This window comes from Dipodomys spectabilis, unplaced genomic scaffold (genome assembly GCF_019054845.1).
Source record: "Dipodomys spectabilis isolate Male_0828 unplaced genomic scaffold, ASM1905484v1 ptg000380l, whole genome shotgun sequence".
Taxonomy (NCBI): Eukaryota; Metazoa; Chordata; class Mammalia; order Rodentia; family Heteromyidae; genus Dipodomys; species Dipodomys spectabilis.
The window spans coordinates 413,833-434,340 of NW_024871057.1; the positions used below are offsets into that span (position 1 = coordinate 413,833).

General features: G+C 41.1%; 1 protein-coding gene across 2 annotated transcripts in view; it reads right to left on the reverse strand.

Annotated features, from left to right (window-relative positions):
- Positions 1-3,240: 3,240 nt before the first annotated feature.
- Piwil2 (piwi like RNA-mediated gene silencing 2) overlaps positions 3,241-20,508 on the reverse strand; it is a 35,069-nt gene continuing 17,801 nt past the window's right edge. Inside the window, exons 14-22 of one of the 2 annotated variants that reach the window (XM_042667214.1) lie at positions 18,487-18,600; positions 16,483-16,671; positions 12,944-13,045; positions 11,627-11,743; positions 10,851-10,939; positions 9,465-9,570; positions 6,160-6,413; positions 5,282-5,389; positions 3,241-3,751 (exon numbers count right to left, since the gene is read on the reverse strand). In XM_042667214.1, coding sequence (XP_042523148.1) covers positions 3,595-3,751; positions 5,282-5,389; positions 6,160-6,413; positions 9,465-9,570; positions 10,851-10,939; positions 11,627-11,743; positions 12,944-13,045; positions 16,483-16,671; positions 18,487-18,600 — 1,236 coding nt within the window. In that variant the 3' untranslated portion in view covers positions 3,241-3,594. The remainder of the gene's footprint in view (positions 3,752-5,281; positions 5,390-6,159; positions 6,414-9,464; positions 9,571-10,850; positions 10,940-11,626; positions 11,744-12,943; positions 13,046-16,482; positions 16,672-18,486; positions 18,601-20,508) is intronic. The other variant, XM_042667213.1, reaches the window with a different exon arrangement.

Consider the following 20,508-nt stretch of genomic DNA (forward strand, 5'->3'; position numbering starts at 1 on the left):
GTGGTGAAAGGGGACAAAATTATCTTCCTCTCCCACCTCTGTATCTATAAGTTCTCTACCACAGTAGAGAACTTATATGCCAAAGAGAACTTATATGCCAAGAGTCCATAGCTTTTCTACAGCCTGTGAGATCAATGACCAATTTCTCCAGTGCTTACAGTTTTTGAGGAAAAAAAAAATGTGATTTCTATATTTGGTATGGCTTAACAAATTTAAAAGGATTGGTGGGAGCCAGGCGCCAGTGGCTCACATCTGTAATCCTAGCTACTCAGGAGGCTGAGATCTGAGGATTGCAATTCAAACCCAGCCCAGGCAGGAAAGTCTGAGACTCTTATCTCCAATAAACCATCAGAAAACCAAAAGTGGTGCTGTGGCTCTAGCGGTAGAGTGCTTACCTTGAGCTGAAGAGCTCAGGGACAGAGCCCTGAAGAGCTCAGGGACAGAGCCCAAGCCAAATTCAAGCCCCATGACCAAAAAAAAAAAAAAAGATAGGTGATGATGTGAAGGTCCTTTGCAGCTCTGAGGACTCATGTGCTAGCATCTTACACACTGTCAGCCAAAGGGTTAAAAAGAAGTCTTAATTGTGATTCCTGTTCCCATCTGATAGATTCACAGCCAAGCAAGACAGCTGAGAATACATGCTTGGTTGCAAGTGACCTCCAGGAATGTGTGAATTTTATCTACTTTATCTATTTGTTCATAGTAACCCCTAATGATCCCTTTTGCCCAAATATTAGCAATTTGAGTCTTTATTACTGATCAGTCTAATTAATGGTCTGCCATTTTGTTAATCTCTTCAAAGAACCAAGTTCTGGTTCCACTTACTTTTTTTTCTTTTTTGGGGGGTGGGGGGAGGTCAGTCGTGGGGCTTAAACTGGGCACTGTCCTTGAGCTCTGCAGCTCAAGGCTAGCATGCTACCACTTGAGCCACAGTGCTTCTTCTGGCCTTTTTTTCTATTTATTTGGTGCTGAGGAATTGAACCCAGGGCCTCATGCATGCGAGGCAAGCACTCTACTGCTGAGCCACCTTCCCAGCCCTTGTTTCTGTTTTCTATTTCATTAATTTCTGTGAGATTTTGTTGTTTTGTTGACAGGTATAATGGAAAAGTCAACGGGCAGAAAAGGAAGCAGATACACCAGAAAGTATAGGTAAAAGACAGACATTTCATAAAGGGTGGAGAGCCACGCTTGGACATTAACTGACTCTCCCAGGCAAATGGAACCTATGGGAAGAGAAAACACACATAAAATGTATATATGCCTCATTAGTCTCTGAGGTAAGACTGCCAGAATGTTTTCTGGTTAAGCATTCCTGCCCTGTTCAGGGTGAAATTACCTAGCTAACACAAGTGCACCTGGCTTGCAGAATGGACAATCTGGTGGTACAGCTCTCTGAAGGAAAAGGAACTGTATACATTTGACATATAAATAACACTTTCCAACAAATTACACATTTATACAAATTTGTTTTTATTTCCCACCTTATGTTAACCCAACTATTTGACATTGAAACTGAAAACACATGAATAGAACACTAGGAGTAAAAAGTGGGGATATTAGGCATTATATTCAAGTATTTGTTCTGATTAAGAGAAAAAGACTATTAGTAAATCCAACTTCAAAAGAGAAATTCAAAATGCTTCCAAAGAAAATGAGAAAATGGGGTTGTTCTGCCAGAGATCAGTGGTTCAATCTCTTTGGGCTCAGTGCTTTTAAATTCCAAGTCTGAGCCTTGCCTCAATAGGGGGGCTCCAACTAAAACCAGGAGTGCACCTGAGGACCATCGATGCTCATCCCTTCCCAGCCTCTTGGTGTTACAACAGATAAAGCTTACTTGGTGTCTTTTTTCTTTTCTTTTCTTGCTGTATCAGGGATGAAACCCAAGGCCTTGCATATGCTAGGCAAGCACTCTACCACTGAGCTGTATCTCCAGTCTAGTTTCTTCTCTGAGATAGCTTTAAAGGCTAACCTTTTTCTATACACTCTTGTTTTATTTTTCCATATTGTATTTCCAGTGCCGCAGATTGAACCTGGGCCTTCCACCTGGCTAGGTAAATGTTGTACCACTAAGCTAAATTCCTAGCACCAGTACTCTGTCATTTAAAATGAGCATTTCTGCTCTATCTCCTCTTTTTCCATCATATAAAAACATGAATAAACAAATAGAAATTTGAAAATGTTAAATAATTTCGCTTTGAAAGTCCAGCCTGAAAGAGCTGGATGGTTTTGAGACAGGACTGGGGAGAGCCACGCAGAAAACCATCGCTTCCTCACAACACTGAGATTCAAAGGTCTGGTGACTACAGTCTAGACTTTGCAAGAGTGTCTAGTTTTACCCAGATGGCTTCTGGATTCTGGAAAACTCCTAGTTAAGTGAGCCCACAGCTGCAAGAGCTTCATTTGCAAGAGAAATGTTCTATCTCACAGACAATACAAAAGCAAAGGCTATGCACCTCCAAGAAAGGGTCAATAAAAACTCAAAACTACCCAGAACTCTCCTAACTGTTCCATTCTTTTCTGTTGAAATTGTTACTTAAAAACTCAAACTTGGGGCTGGGAATATGACTTAGTAGTAGAATGCTTGCCTAGCATGCATGAAGCCCTGAGTTTGATTCCTCACTACCACATAAAAACAGAAAAAGCCAGAAGTGGCGCTGTGGCTCAAGTGGTAGAGTGCTAGCCTTGAGCAAAAGAAGGTCAGAGACAGTGCTCAGACCTTGAGTTCAAGCCCCAGGACCAGCAAAAAAACAAAAACAAAAAGAAAAACCCCTGAAACTTACTGCAGACCAGTCACAAAGAGCAAACTCTGCCTTACAAACCCACCTTTTCAATGTGTGTGTTGGAGGAGCAAGAAAGTAATATAGTACATAGTAACCAAAATGGTCAGAAAAGGCTCAGCTAAACATTCAGAAAGCCAAGGCATAGCTGCAAGCTACTTTTAAACTAAGTCATTACAGGTGTCATCAAGCTCCTCTCCAGGAAAGGTTAGACAGCAAGGGCCTGCCTGACCATGCCACAAACTATTTTACTACATGCCTTCCACAGATGTCAGCAACAGCAAGATCTCTGAAAAACTCTGCCTTACAGACTAATTTTTAACTGTTTCAGTTGCTCAAATAAAGTAACTCTCTAAGACATTTGCAATGACTTCATTATCACCTATGGCACTAGAAATGGCAGTAATTCTGTTAAGCACAACTTCTAGGTGTAAGTGCTGTCTCTACTGGCCAAAAAAGCTCATATTGTCTTGGGAGCTCTTTACTGACATATGAGATATTTGGGGCCTTCCACATGATAAACATACATCTATCTACCTTGGGAAGTTCTTAATGGCCCATCCTGCATTCACACCACTCTAAGCAGTAGCAGTACTGTAGTACCATTGGCAGCAAGCCCATTTATATCTGAGACTAAGAAACTTGCTTCTTGTTGATATCAGATTTTAACACACAAAAAAGAAATCTTATTCTACAAGGTTGGAGAAAGCAAAGAATGAATGCTGACATAAATGCCACTTTGGTATGTCGATTCTGTAAGAGATGCAGCTGAGTTAGAAGTCCAATTTCTCCTTGCCAGCCTATTCCTAGGCTGCCATCACAAGAAGAACAGGTTCTCACACAGCTGGATAGCTGGTTCCTGATGTAAGATCTGTCCAGACAGGAAAGCTAGCTTGTGGGCATACTTGCAAGGAGCTGGAACTCTGATGGTACCAGGCCAATTCCAGTACATGTGGCATAGTTTGAAAGTCAACCTGTAAGGCAAGAATAAAGTATGATCCTTATCACCCTCCACCTCCATTTCAGGGTAGGATAATGCTTGGGGATGTGACACAATACATTCACTAGCAACTGGTGAACCCTGGAATACATGATGCCATTCTTTCTAAGTCAGAGAATGGGTAAAGCCTCTCATTTCTAATTATCTCTTGTTTGTATATTAAAGTAAGAAAATCAAATCAACATGCAGAGAAAACTTTTTTTTTTTTTGGCCAGTCCTGGGGCTTAAACTCAGGGCCTGGGTCCTGTCCCTGAGCTTCTTTTGCTCAAGGCTAACACTTTACCACTTGAGTCACAGAGCCACTCTTCTGTTTTTGTCGTACTGAGAAGTCAAACCCGGGGCTTCATACATACCAGGCAAGTACTCTACCACTAAGCACCCACATTCCCAGGCCAGAGAACACTTTTTTTTGTCTGTAGGCAAAGTCAGCAGAAGGAGTACCTTATAGAGTATTTATATACTCTGAACTTAAAGACAGTGGGTCCCAAACCTTAGTAACCTGGAAAAGTTTTTAATAACAATGCTAGGGGACCTGGAAGCATGTATCTGTATTCCCAGCTACTTGGTAGAGGCTGATGAAGAAGGACTGATTGAGCCCAGAATTTGGAGCAACCTGGGCAACACAGCGAGATCCTCCCTGTTTAAAAAACAAAACAGCCAGGCATTAGTGCCACATGCCTGTTATTCAATCTACTCAGGAGGCTAAGATCTGAATATGAAGGTTTGAAGCCAGGGTCAGCAGAAAAGTCTTCAGACCCATCTCCAATTAACCAGCCAATGGTGGACTGGAGGCATGACTCAATTGGTAGAGTAGGCCAGCTGTGAGTGAAAAAGCCAAACCAATGAAGAATGTAATGCTCTGAGTTCAAGGCCTGGTACTGGCAAAAATAAATAACAGGGGTTGGAGGCATGGCTCAGTTGGCAGAGTGTCAGTTAATGAGTAAAAGCATCAGGTCAAGCCCTGGTCTCAGACCTAAAAAGAAAAAAGAACAAAACAACAGCAGCAACACACACACACACACACACACACACACACACACACACCTTAAGGTGTTCTGATTGGAAGTCTGAGGCTCTTCAACTCATTTTAATGTAGAATTAGGATTATCAAACACTCCTTAAAAACATATACTATTCAAAGATCTGAGGCTGGGCTCTGGCAACTCATGCCTTGTAATCCTAGCTACTCAGGAAGCTGAGATCTGAGAATCTCTGTTTAAAGCCAGCCAGGCATGAAAAGTCTGTGAGATTCTTATCTCCAATTTACCACCAAAAATCTAGGAGTGGAGCTGTGGCTCAAGTGGAAGAGTGATAGACTGGAGCAAAACGTCAGGGACAGCACCAGGTCCTGAGTTTAAGCCCCAGGATTGGCACCAAAACACAAACACAAAAACAAAAGATGCGAAAAAAGGCGAGGGATAAAAATATTTATTAGCAGAGGCAGTAACCTCATCTTAGCCAGCTGGTCTGAATTACAGAGAGAGAGAGTTCCTGATAGACTCACCTCTGCATGTGATCAGGGCTCAGGTTTGCAGTGTTGAGAACACAGACATAATGTGTAGGAATGCCACAGCCTTGCCGCACGTGATGTGCAAGAAGGTAGAAATCCACCCTAGTCAGGAAAAATACCAGTTAATGAACAGACAGTTGGATTTGGTCAGAGAGCACTGCAAAGGATCTTGGGCATCTTTCACCAAAGTCTCAGAGACATAAATGACTGGATCAAGAACACACAAGAACCAAACCAAGATTAGAACACAGGCCTCCTTGCTTATCACGTTAGAAATTCCTTAAGTAAGGGGTTTCTTAAGCATATGCTGTTTTAGGAAAGGAATGTATGTTCAATATTTTATACTGAGCTGGGCATGATGGCACATGCCTGCAATTGCAGCAACTTGGAAGGCTGAGGCAAGAGTACTGCAAAGTTATAAGCCAACTTGAACAACATGGCCAGATTGTCTCAATTTTTAAAAAAAGAAGGGAGGGAGGGAGGGAGGAAGGGAGGAATAAATTATACCTAAGAGGTAAAAGCTTTGCTATTTATATTTTAAGCAAGTTCGTATGTCCAGGCTGCTGGGTAGAGTTCTCTGTACTTCCACTGACTCAGGGTACTGCCTATCTCATGAAAAATTTCTCTGACCATAAACTTGGCTAAATTTAAAAAGAAAGCTTGTGTGTATGTGAACACACATGTGAACATGTGTGCGATAATGTGTTGCTGGGATAGCACTCATGGTAGGCAAGTGATTCTGAGCTGCATCTCTAGCCTAGGCCTTATTTTTTAACAGTACAAATCTCTAAGATTCCATTGTACACCTGTCCAGGCAATACTCAGCAATCTATTCTTTCCCACATGAGGAACTACCTTTTTTGCTAACTTACCACTCACAGCTTGTTATCGTGTGATCAACCACAGTCCCTGGGGATGGAGTCACAAAGTCCTTGGAGGTAGCAAGATACAGATTGGTGCTGATTTTCTTCTGAACTACAAACACCACCATCTTGGGCTGGTAATTCTCAAAAGATTCAAAACACTTCTGCAGCTGAGGAATCTCATAGTTGGCAACTGTCTTTAGCTGGCCATCCGACACTCCATCACGGTACATAACAATCTTTTCAGGTAGACAATGGTTCACCTGAAATATGGTTCACTTGGATGAAATGACTGATAGGGCACATTCAAATTGTGTAGCCTGGAGACCTGGTAGTAGATGCCTCTGACAGTTGGCCCTAGAGCTACGTACTTGATAGGCAGGGATTAAAAAGCTTCTAGTCATTTCTAGATTTTCTCAGGGTAGTAAAACGGGCCGGGTGTTATAAAGTATGAAAGGAACAGCAAGGTGTGAGTCACAGGCATAAAGCATATCATCAAAGTGAGTAAGTTAAAGGGAACAACAAGAAAATTATGGGCTGAGTCAGTCCTCCTTATACTTGGATTTAATATTAATAACTGTCTAGGCAAAGAACACTAAAATGTCTGAAAAATTCTAACAAATGAACACACATGCCACACATCTACCATCCTTGCATTTGACATACTTGTAATACCCAAAGCTGTTGAGAAGTAGAAGGGTTCTTCACTAAATATTATTCTACAATCTGGTGGTAATGTGAAATATTTGTACTGTAGCTAATTAAATGCTGGCTCAAATCAGTTTAAAGAATAACTGTTTCCCCGTTTGGGGAATGTAATTATGCTCAGGTTGTGTTCAAATAGTCCAGAAAATAGTTCGGTTCCATTTTAACCTACACGTCCACTTGCAAGTACTTTGGATGGATGAAGGTGTGGCTCAGGTGGTAGAGCACCAGTTTAGCAAGCATTCAAACCCTAGTACTGCCCTCTCTTCTGGAAAAAAGTACTTCAGTTTAATTTTAGTTTTGATCCAAATGTGCTCACTCTAGGTTTTTGTTCACATTTCCCCTCAAGAGCTAAATTATGAATTTGATTTAAGAATTATTTACATATATTCACTATTCGTTACATGAAAATTTGATTTCAAAGAACTCTGGTTAAAAATAATCACCTAAAGCTGGGCACTGGTGGCTCACACCTGTAATCCTAGCTACTTAGGAGGTTGAGATCTGAGGATCACGGTTCAAAGCCAGCCCAGGCAGGAAAAGCTGTGAGACTCCTATCTCCAATAAACCACTCAGGAAACCAGAAGTGGCGCTGTGGCTCAAGTGGTAGAGTGCTCGCCTTGAGCTGAAGAGCTGAGGGACAGCGCCCAGGCCAAGAGTTCAAGCCCCATGACCAACCAAAAAAAAAAAAAAAAATCACCTAGAATCTCTTGGAAGTTTAAGTCTGTGTTTCAAATATTGTATAATTGTTCCCTCTTTTTTTTTTGTCAGTCGTGGGGCTTGAACTCTGGACTTGGTTGCTGTCCCTCAGCTCTTCAGCTCCAGGTGAGTGGTCCATTGCTTGAGCCACAGTGCCACTTCTGGTTTTCTAGTGATTTATTGGAGATAAGAGTCTCATGGACTTTCCTGCCTGGGCTGGCTTTGAACTGCAATCCTCAGATCTCAGCCTCCTGAGTAGCTAGGATTACGAGTGTGAGCCACCAGCACCCGGCTTCCCTCTTTTTTGTGCTAAAAAATGTCAAGTACTCCAACATTTACAACATATATTTTATCTTCACAGAAACTGGAATTACTGCCTAGTTTGGGGTACTGTCTTGTGGAGAGAGAAGGCTAGCATCTTCTTCCTCCTCTTCCACAAAAGAACTTCGGTTACCTCCTGCCTCCAATAACAATCTTGTATAAAAAGTGTGACTCTTAAGGTGTCAGGCCACAACTCAGGGTTTCTTAACCTTGGCATGCCAGTATTTGTTAAACAAACACACACAGACTTATATAACTATAACTCCTGTGTATATTACCTTTATAATAAAAATTAAAACACATAAACACAAACAATAACTGTTTTTAAAAATAAACAGCCAGACACAGTGGCACACATCTGTAATTCTAACTACTCAATGGGCTGAGTTCTGAAGCCAGACCAGGCAAACAAATGTGATAAAAATATTTTTCCAGTTAGCCAGTAAAAAGCCAGAAGTAGATGTATAGTTCAAATGGTAGAGCACCAGCCTTGAGCAAAAAAAAAAAAAAAAAGCCAAGCAAGAGTATGAGGCTTTGAGCTGAAGCCCCAATATTATAAGCATGGGAAAAGAAAAAGACACAAATGGTATCAGACTCTCTAATTTCTACATAAAGGACTAGCCCTGGACCTACAAGCACATCTCAGTGCTTCCTTTGATGTACTGTACTGACCAAGGCAAAAGCCAGTACTGGGCTGGGAATGTGGCTTGTGGTAGAGTGCTTGCCTAGCAGGCATGAAGCCCTGGGTTTGAGTCCTCAGTGCCACATAAGCAGAAGAAGCCAGAAGTGGTGCTGTGACTCAAGTAGTAGAGTGCTAGGCTCGAGCACAGAGAGGCTCAGGGATAGAAACCAGGCCCTGTGTTCAAGGCCTAGGACCGGCAAAAAAAAAAAAAAAACAGTACTGTGCTTGCTCACTGTTCCAGACCTAATTATCAACTTAATGACAGTAATTCTCCATGGTTAGCATTCTTTGGAGTTCTTTTACAGGGAAGTGATTTATAGGGATACCTTTGTCTTAGACCAAAATGAAGAGAGTCAGCACCTAATGATAGTCATAAAAAGCTGAGTAAATTCATAAGCTACTTTAATTGCTGAAATTTACCCTTAATTCTTTGATAAGAACATGAAGATTATATCTACAGCCATCAGGTTGACAATCAGGGAAATAATTACTACTTACCAAACTGAATTGAGGCATTAGGCTCTTTGGACTGATCAACACAAGCAGAAGCTTAAAAGGAGAACTGAGCTTGTTGGGCAATAACTCTTTCAAAAGAGACTAGCCTTTGATTTGAGATCCTTCCACTACACCAGAATACTGTTCAAGAGGTCAGATATAACTGGGCCTTTGTTGCATATACCTGGACTTCTAGCTATTCTGGAGGCTGAGAGATGAGGATTGTGGTTCAAAGCCAGCCCAGGAAGAAAATTAACCATCAAAAAGCTGGACGTAGAGGTGTAGCTTAAGTTGAAGCCCCTGGCCCAGGGGCTGAGTTGAAGCCCCAATAACCAGCATAAAACAAAACAAAAAGAGTTTCGGTAGATAGTCCTTAAAACCTCCCAAATGGTAAGATTTCTGTTCTCCTCACCTCATAGTACTTTCTCAAGGAGTCCATCAGGCACAGTTTCAGGCTATCCACAATCTCCTGATGAGGTATCTGGAACACTACTCTCGAATACCACTTAGTGAGGGTGCTAAGCAGGGTGGTGCGGAGAGAGAGAAAGGAAGATGAATAGACACGAAGAAGGCCAGGGTCTGCTGTTCACATACACAGGTTTCTCTCTTGATCAACCCAACAAACACTGCCTAGAATATTTATTTGTGTTGAATATAAGAACATACAGTGAGGGGCTGGGAAGGTGGCTCAGTGGTAGAGTGCTTGCCTTGCATGCCTGAGGCCCTGGGTTCGATTCCTCAGCACCACATAAGCAAAAAGAAAAAAGCCGGAAGTGGTGCTGTGGCTCAAGTGGTAGAGCGCTAGCCTTGAGCTGAAGAGCTGAGGGACAGCACCCAGGCCCAGAGTTCAGACCCCATGACTGGAACCCCCCCCCCAAAAAAAGAACATACAGTGATCTGGGAAGACATACTTAAGCCATATACAAAATACAAAATAAATATAATTGTAGTTATTTCCTACAAAAATGTTTCCAATAGAAAATATTAGTAACTGAATAAATTCTGTGTAGCAGCTGAAAAGACTTGTCTGAGCTGTTATTGAAATGGAAAATATTCAAAATACATAGTCTAAGTGCATAAAAGAAACTAAGAAATTGAGTAGTGGGCTCAGTAGTTGAGCACTTGCTTGTCTAGCATGTACTAAGCCCTGGGTTCTATCCCCAGCACTGAAAAAAACCAGAAACTGAGGAAAAATATGAATATCTCATTTGTGTAAATAAATCAGTATACATGTGTGTGCATCTGCCCCCCCCACACACACACACATAGAGTCATACACCACAACTGCATATTTGACAATGGTCCCTTAAAGTTTCTATCACCTCCTGATGTCATGACCATCACAGTTTGTGTAAGTACACATTACTAATATCCATGCAATGATGAAATCACCTAAGCAACATATGACTGTATATTCACCACACAACTGTGTAAATACGTAAGAAAGAATTGGAAAGTACACACACATCAAACTTTTGATGGTGGTTAACAAGAGATGAACCATGAGGAACTTTTTCTAGATTTCTGCAGATATTTGGAAGAAGCATACCTTACATTTTTGTAATTAGAACAAACAAAAATACCTTATTTCTAGGGAGAAAACAATCAACAATGCAGGGAGCAAACTTGCACCTGGGGCAAGTTTGATAAGTAGGCCATAAACAAGTATCACATTAAGAGATAAGAGAAGGAAGGAGTTAGTATTCTTTATATTGAACTACCAAGTACTTAAAACATTTCTTCTATAGTTATAATAAATAGACAATCAACTGTAGTAGAGAATATGGCTAGCACTTACAGATTGATGCTTGCAACAAAACCAACCACAGATCGCATGCCTCTACTGGGATCATGGTAAACATCCATTCCAATCACCATCAATTTTTTCTATAGTAAGAAACAAAAGCAAAAGGCAAATTCAGATCAAGGAAATCTATTACTCCATATTTAACTATTATTTGAACCCCAAAGCAATTATCCTCCCATCCCCACACTTTACACATGGGAAAAAAGAGAAATGGTGCAATCAATATGACTTTACCTAAACATGATGCCCAAAGTCAGATCCAGACCAAGGATCAACAAACACTTTTCATGAAAGGACTAATGACCTAATGGGCTCTGTGACCTCTTTAGTCTTTCAGGAAGCATTCAATGCTACCTTTATAACAAAACAGTCACAGCTATTACATAAACCAGGATATTATGTTCCAGTGAAACTGTATTTAAAGACAATGAAAAGTGAATTTTATTTAATTTTTCATGTATCATGAAATATAGGTCTTATTTTTATTCTTTTTCACCATTTTATTAGGGCTCGGTTTGGTGGCACAGGCTTATAATCTTAGCTACTCAAGAAGCAGAGGTAGGAGGAGTGAGGTCTTCGACAGGCCTTGGGGAAAGGTATGAGACCCCATGTGAAAAATCAAGTAAAAAGGGCTGGGGGCAAAGCTCAAGTGGTAAAGTACTTCAGCACAAACAAACAAATAAAAAGATCATTCTCAGCATAGACAGCAAGAAAGGATAACTAGACAGCTGAACTGAATGATGAAGACACATCTCAGCATCACTCACCAGAGGAATATCCACTCCCCAGAGCTCACCACCCAATTTGCAGTTCATCTGAAGTAAAATTTTCTGAGCCACACTCCGAAGCCTGGTGGGCTGACCAATGGTTCGGACATTGATGACCTACAATGAAGGACCAAAAAATATAAGAAAAGGCAAAAAGCATCCGTCTCTCAGAAAATGTGAACAATTTAAAATAAGTTGTCTTTCATTTCAGCACCATGTCCACATGCATATATAAACCTTCCTGATGCTCAACACTTTCATATAATACAAGAGTATTTGCATATAATCTGTGCACATCCTCTAAATCATCTCTAGGTTACTCATTACATCTAATACAATGTAACTGCCATGCAAATAGCTGCTATACAGCATTGTTTAGAGAATAAACACAAAGAAAGAAGTTTGTTACGTGTCTGGTACAGATGTAATTCTTCTTTTTTGGTTGTGGGGCTTGAACTCAGGGGCCTGAGTGCTTTTCTGCTCAAGGCTAGCACGTTGAGCCATAATGCCACTTTTAGCTTTCTGGTGGTTAATTGGAAATCAGTCTCACAGACTCTCCTGATCAGGCTAACTTTGAACTGTGATCCTCAGATCTCAGCCTCCTGAGTAGCTAGAATTACAGGCATGAGTCACCAGTGCCCGACCAGATGTAATTTTTCTGTTTTTCTGGGTTTTTTTGTGTTTTTTTCCCCCCATTCCTAGGGCTTGAACTCAGGGCCTAGGCTCTGTACCTGAGCCTCTCTATGCTCAAGGCTAGCACTCCACCATTTCAGCCACACCACCACTTCTGGCCTTTTCTGTTTATGTGATACTGAGGAATGAAACTCAGGGCTTCCCAGTCCCTTTACGAGTATTTTTGATCTATGGTTGGTGAATCCATCGTGTGGATCCCATAAATATCAGGGATACTATATAATAAGTTTGTTTAAGAAACTCAAGTTAGTGAATAAAATAGTTGGCATTAGTAATTAAATTCTAGGGTCTCTAGCCATTCATGCCTGCAAAGACATATTACCTATAAACAACCCTAACAAATGAAAATTTACAAAAGTATCTCCTGCAGAGTGGGTATTCTTTAAAACCTTCTAGGAAAAGCAGCCAACACTCTCAGACAGTGTATCTCTCCCTAAATCAAGCAGAAGGGATCACTGGGGAGAAGGATACACTTGGGGAAGGAGAGCTTCCTATTGCCTGCCAGATTACCCTTACGGGCCCTACAGCACAAGATGCCTGGCTTCTAAAAGCTATTTTTGTCTTTTTGAACAGATATCCCCTCTTCCCAAGAGTCAGGGGGGCTGCAATGTTGTCTCCTCTTACCTGTGAAGGCACTGGGGACTGCACACAGCACAACTTCTTGATGGCCCCATAGAGATCATCTCGTGTGCCCATGATAATGCACACAACCATCTGAAGCTTTCCCTGGGGGAGAGAAAATGTACACAGTCAGGATTTAAACTGTCTGGGACTTTTATGGGAATAAAGGAACTGAAAGAAAGAGGGTGGACATTCCACCCAGAAAAAGGCTGTTGAATCTGACTCAGTATTTGGCTCAGAATGCTCTGTAATAGACAGGTAATATGTTGTGATTAGCTACCTAGTGCTAACTCTCACTACCAAATATGTATTTTCTGGGTGATCTTAGGTCCTGGGAAAGGACCGGGCTTGAAAGTATGCAAGGGTTTTGATTTACAGCAGTCAATTCCTGTAATATGTGTACCACTCTCTTAGTGAACTAAGAAACTACTTTTATGCTAAGGATTCCATTCCTTTAGAGACAAATGCAGAAAGAATGAAGCTACTGACAAATCCACAGTAGTCCTTCCTTACTTTCTGGTTAGGGAGAGAAAATGATACCAAAAGCAATACTGTATCTCTCTCTGTACCTCTATCTCTCAAGTCAGTAGCACTCAAGTGAAGTTAGTTTGTCCATTCTTATGCCAAGCACTGCCAAACAAAGTAATCTGTAGTAAATTGCTCCTAATCAAGACTGGTGTTAAGACTTCTCAGAGGACGGCAGTCTAGCAATTACATCAAAGTCTAGCAATTACTCAGTCATGTAGAACTTGCTACACACAATGAGCCAATAAGCTGAACACAGAAAATCTCTCTTTCTCTCCCTCCCTCCCTCCATTTATCTACCTAATCTATCATATCTCTATATATACTTATCTACCTTTTTACATTTCTTTATTATTTTGGGCTTAGATGCTATCCCTGAGCTCCTTCTGCTTGAGCTCTATCTCTTTGAGCCACAGCTCCACTTCTGATTTTCTGGTATGTACCTGGAGATGAGTCTCAAGACTTGGCAGCTCTGGCTTGCTTCAAACTGTGATCCTCAGAGCTAAACCTCCTGAGTATTATAGGTGTGAGCCACCAGGGCCCCACTATCTACCTATATTATCTATCTATCTATCTATCTATCTTTCCAATTAATTATCTGTCTTAGTGGTATTGGGGATTGAATTAATAACCTTATACCTGGTAGGTGAATACTCTACCATGTTCCAGTCCTGTTTGCTTTAAACTTAACATTTAAACACAGTAAGGTTCACATATATGCAAATCCAGAATTTTGGTTTCCATTAAAAAGGGAACAAATTAAAAATCAATTTGGTAGTGGTACTCACTAGACACTATGTTAGAAATTAACTATATAATTTGTGGGGTGGGAGCAGTAGGAAAAACTGGGAGAGAGGGAAGCTGTAACACTGTCCAAAAAGAAACTAACTCAATTTTCTGACTTACCTCTGTATACCATCTTTATAATAACAATTTTAAAAAAGAAAAAATTATCAATTTGGCAATAGAGGGTTTTTATTTCTAGTCACACAGATTACCCTGTTCAATTCACTGCAGGCCTTTCTTGGTCCACCTTATTCACGTTTCTTTCTTTTTTTTTTTTTTGTCGGTCGTGGGGCTTGAACTCTGGGCCTGGGCACTGTCCCTCAGCTCTTCAGCTCAAGGCAAGCACTTTACCACTTGAGCCACAGAGCCATTTCCAGTTTTCTGGTGCTTTATTGGAGATAAGAGTCTCATGGACTTTCCTGCCCAGGCTGGCTTTGAATCATGATCATCAGATCTCAGCCTCCTGAATAACAGGATTACAGACATGAGCCACCAGTGCTGGCTTCATTTGTTTCTTACATAACTTCTGCACACCTGGGCTTACAATCCCTCCCAAAGAGAACAGTAAACAGAATGTTTGGATGATGAGAGATACTGTAGCAATACCAGTATAAGGAAGGGTGGGTAGCCAGGCACTGGTGGCTCACGCCTGTAATCCTAGCTACACAGGAGGCTGAGATCTGAGGATCATGGTTCAAAGCCAGTCCAGGCAGGAGAGTCCATGAGACTCTTATCTCCAATAAACCATTAGAAAACCGGAAGTGGTGCTATGGCTCAAGCGTTAGAGCTCTTGCCTTGAACTGAAGAGCGCAGGGACAGTGCTCAAGCCCAGAGTTCAAGCCCCACCACCAACAAAAAATAAATAAATAAAAAGGAAGGGTGGTAAAAAGTATTAATGAATCTCATATGAAAACTGTACTCTCATACTCAGAATGAAAGAAGCTCCAAAACAGGATTTACTAAACTGACGTACTGAGCTATTCCTTTTGAAAGGAAGGACTTACCATTGGCCAGGCTGCAGAGAACATGGAAGGCATAGGAAGTCAGGAAGAAATCCTGATGAAAACATGCAAGCAACAGGAAGTAACATGCTACGGACAACATGCTTCTAGCCTCAGCTATTCAAGGAAGTTGAGGTAGCAGAAAAATTACTGAATCTGAGAGTTTGAGGCCAGCCTGAGATAAAAGTTCTAGGTCAGCCTAGATGACAGAGTGTGACTCTATTTAAGAGAAAGAAAAAACTTGAACAACACACGTGTCAAAAGAGAAAGCTATCAGGCACAGATAATCTAATTCCAGCATAGATCTTATCAGAATAAGCTAATTACTTCTATAGACCTTGCTTGTACCTTTGTTGTCTCCCCAGTCTTCCTCTACTTTATTTACATACAGATAAGAGTGAGAAGCCTCAACTTGGAGTTGGGAGTGCCCAGGCTCCAGCATTCCTGATCAGCTGTCAGGACTCAGGTAATGGGCCACCAGCCAAGTTGTTCACTAGAACAATTTACATCTTGAGCCAAACCAGAGAAGTGGCAGCTCAGTACAGAATAGTGCAAGAGGGTACCTGGTCCAAGCTGCTTTCTGAGTACAACATGTTTTCCAGATAACCAGCTAAAGTTAAGTTAGCTATACATGAAAAAGGTTAGAGAGTAAAGAGAGGAAGGGAGTAAAAGAGAGGGAGGAGAGGAAGAAGGAGAAAGTAGAGAGAGAGGGAGGAAGAAGAGAGAGGGAGACCCTGAGTTCAATCTGAGAGAGAGAGAGAAAGAAAGAGAGAGAGAAGGAGGGGAGAATACAGCCTACCACAAACAAAAATAATCAAAGGGGCCAGACATGGGTGGCTCACACCTGTAGTCATAGCTATTTAGGAAGCTGAGATCTGAGGATCACAGTTCAAAGTCAGCCAAGGCAGGAAAGTCTGTGATTCTCTTATTTCCAATTAGCTACTAAAAAGCCAGAAATGGAGCTGTGGCTCAAAGTGGTAGAGTATCAGATTGAGCATAAAAGCTAAGGGATAGTGCCCAGTTTCTGAGTTCAAGCCCTAAGATTGGGATAAACAAAACAAAAACCCAAAAACAAAAGGCATAGAGAATATACTTTCTAAGTTCAGTGTTTTATGTGCAAATGAGTATGATATTATTGATAGAAGAATAGTAGCCAAGATAATTTAAAATTAAGTATCCAAGTACTCTGAAAGGGAGATCCTATAAGTTACAGTTACGTTAGCTTATTACCTCTACTCCCAATGTGGACTGGATGGTTCTGATGTAGGTCTCTATCCGGTCATCCTTCAGTTCAACACAGGTTGGTGGATTTATGCGCATGCCGATGGGGCCAGCCACCTTCTCTAACATGTTAACCAGTTCTCGGGCATGATCAATTGCTCTCTTTGGGTAAAAAAGAGCCCAGAAATGCATGGGCACCTAGGAACAACAACATCCTACTTTTAAAGTTTCCTACAACTTAAAAGATTTTAGAGGATATTTTATTACAGAAAATAAATGCCTCTTCACTCTCACTCCTTGAGTCCTGTTTTATCTAATGCTTATCATTCACATAGATTCATCAGTAAATTGTGGCATAGTGTCTTCACAAAATACCATACAGCAATGAGAATTATACTCAATAATATAGATGAAATGCATGAACACAAGGAAACCAGACATACTCTATGATTCTACATTTATGTAAAGTACAAAAACAATCAAAATGAGCCTTGCTCACTACTAAGAAGCCTATGTCCTTACTAAGTCTGGACAGTAGTTTACAATGTGTGTGTGTGTTTGTGTGTGTGTAGGTAAAGGGTAGGTAATAACTAGAGAAGAATGTAGGACAGCTTTGGGGACATTACTGTTTTTATATCTTTGGTATTGATTACAGATTTAACTTGTGAAAATTCTTTTTTTTTTTTTTTTGGTTGGTTGTGGGGCCTGAACTCTGAGCCTGGTCACTGTCCCTCAGCTCTTCAGCTCAAGGCTAGCACTCTATCACTTGAGCCACAGCACAACTTACGGCTTTTTCTGCTTTTGTGGTGCTGAGGAATCGAACCCAGGGCCTCATGCATGCAAGGCAAGCACTCAACCACTGAGCCACCTTCCCAGCCCCACTTGTGAAAATTCTTAAGTGTGCTTTTCTTTTCTATTTGTTATTTTTCTTTAAACATATTTCAATATACCTTTAAAGATGAACTTATGTATTTTATAGAGGACCACAAAGATGAAGATGCTCAAAACATATAAACATATACTATACTGTCCTTTTGTGAAAATAGTTATTGAACTATTTGCCTTGTGAGGTACAGGCAGTAGACTTCTTTCATGAATAAATACATCTTTCAGTGACCCTCAGTGGCAAATAAGGAAAGGAAAGAGAAAGGAATGAGAAACATGGCAACATATGTCCTTCTATCCAGTCAGTGGGCAGGCAGAGGGCTCCCAGCTCTCAGCTACCTCATTACTGTATAGGAAAGACCTTGATTAGGAAGCAATTCAAGACTTTCGGATCGGTTCCCAGGGAAGATGGCCACGCTGCAGGAGGCAGACGTGAAAGTGGGTAGCAAGCTGAAACTGAGCAAGAATGAGCTAAAGAGACGCCTGAAAGCTGAGAAAAAAGTGGCAGAGGAAGCAATTCAAAGTGGATTTCAGTTAACTTCCTCTTAAAAAGAGGATACCACATCATGTTCTGTTTCTAATTCCCACACTTGGGAGGAACACCGATTTTTTTTTTTTTTTTTTGTCAGTTGTGGGGCTTGAACTCTGGGCCTGGGCTCTGTCCCTCAGCTCTCAGCTCTCAGCTCAAGGCGAGTGCTCTACCACTTGAGCCATAAAGCCACTTCCGGTTTTCTGGTGCTTTATTGGAGATAAGAATCTCATGGACTTTCCTACCCAGGCTGGCTTTGAACCATGATCCTCAGGTCTCAGCCCTGATTAGTTAGGATTACAGGTATGAGCCACCAGTGCCCAGCTTTGTGCGTGCGTGCGTGTGTGCGTGTGTGTGTGTATGCGTGTGCGTGTGTGCGTGCGTGCGTGCGTCTCGGGGACTTGAGCTCTGGGCCTACGCGCTGTCCCTCAGCTCTTTAGCTCAAGACTAATACTCTACCACTTGAGACACGGAGCCATTTCCGGCTTTTTTTGTGGTGCTAAGGAATCAAACCCAGGGCCTCATGCATGGAAGGCAAGCAATCTACCACTGACCACTTTCCCAGCCACTGGTTCTTTAACACTTCAAAAATCACTCACAGTCAAGATGGAAACATCTCTGGTTACTTCCTTACTCCAGTTTAGGTCCTGAGATGTGATAAATGAAGTATTTCTTAAGTTAATTCTTTCCATTGGTAGAACACGTCCATCAATCTATACAAAAAAAAAAAAAATAATGTATGTATGACATGAGTATCATTGGTACGGTTGTCTCTGATGCTCATCACATAAACTTGGCCTTGCTACAACTTTTAAGAATAGCAGAAAAGGGCTGGGAAGGTGGCTCAGTGGTAGAGCGCTTGCCTTGCATGCATGAGGCCCTGGGTTCGATTCCTCAGCACCACATAAGCAGAAAAAAAAAAAAAAAGCTGGAAGTGGCACTGTGGCTCAAGTGGTAGAGCACTAGCCTTGAGCTGAAGAGCTGAGGGACAGCGCCCAGGCCCAGAGTTCAGGCCCCACGACCAGACCAAAAAAAAAGAATAGCAGAAAAACAAAACTTCTAGCAATGAAAAGTCCATGTCAATAAAGGCCTGCCTACACAAATAAAATGCTTATAGGTATATATCTTCTTTTTACTATTGAGTTTCCGGAAAGGCCCTTTACAACATTGTGTGTCTGCTTCTCTTTGATTGGCAATACTGAGGTTTAAACTCAGGACTTTGTGCTGTCTAGGTAGGAACTACTCCAGCTAGAAAACATTGTCTTTTTAGGACAGTGGAAAACAGAGTAAGTTTATAAAGTTCAATAAAGCCGTGAAATAAAGTAGTGGAAACTCTCTATCAGGAGAGGTGTCTCAAAGAGGAGTCCCAAGAATACAATCTTTGAAAAGTATTTTAGAGGAAACACTGAAAAGAGAAAATTTAAAGCAAAATTTCTTGCTGGGCACCAGTGGCTCACACCTGTAATCCTAGTTACTTAGGAGGCTAAAATTTGAGGATGCCAGCCCAGGCAGGAAAGTCCCCAAGACTCTTTTATCTCCAATTAAACACCAGAAAACTGGAAGTGGCACTATGGCTCAAAGTGGTAGAGCGCTAGCCTTGAGTTTAAAAGCTCAGGAACAGTGCCCAAGACCTGAGTTCAAGTCCCACAACCAACAAAAAAAAAAAAAAAAAGAAAATTCCTTGTGTTTTTTTTTTTTTTGAGACAGTGTCAAGATGTAGCCCAGCATTGTCTTAAATTCATGATTCTTCTGCCTCAGCTTCCCAAGTGCTGGAATTATAGGCATCACTATGTTCAGCTAAGGCAAAATGTCTCAATAAAGTTAAAAATAGGCTACATTCCAGGCCTATCCTTTTTTTTTCTTTCAGTCTTCCTTCCTGGAAATAGAACCCAGGCCCTTATACAAGCTAGAAGTGTTCTGCCTACCACTGAGCCATATCACCAGACCCTACTTCATTCCTTCAACCCATTATTATCCTCATTACAGATAAGGAAACTAAGACAAACTAAAAGCAGCTTGCTCAAAGTTATCAAAATGACTTGGTAATAAAGTTGGAATTCAAAGCCAAAATAGTTAATACCAAAGCCTGAGGACTTTGCACCACCCATGCAGCCTCTGCACTGTGGATCAAATCTGCACAAACATAACACTGTATGTCATAAAACAATGAGACCACACAAGTTGGAGACTCTCTTATACCTATATCGAGAATAGAAATAGTATACTTAAGAAAACTCAAGTTAATTATTGATAAAGAAAAAAAATTCTGTCCAGGCAGAAAAATCTATAGGCCTTCATATCCAAAATAACCAGACAAAATAGGGCTGGAGGTGTTCCCCTCAAGTGGTAGAGTGCCATCCAAACAAGCATGATGTCCTGATTCAAAGCCCAGTAGTACCGAAAAATAATAATTTGGGTTAAAAAACTAAAATAAGTTGTAACTCAATATTATTCTTGCTATTTGTTTGGACAGAAATGAAAATCCTCTGATCCATGGGAAATACAACAGGGAGAAAATTTTGGCATTGGCACTCACAAATTAAGTCAAGGAAATTCAAGTACCATGACTAAGATGATAAAATAGTTTAAGACTAAGCAAAACCTAAAAACTAAAGACAGGT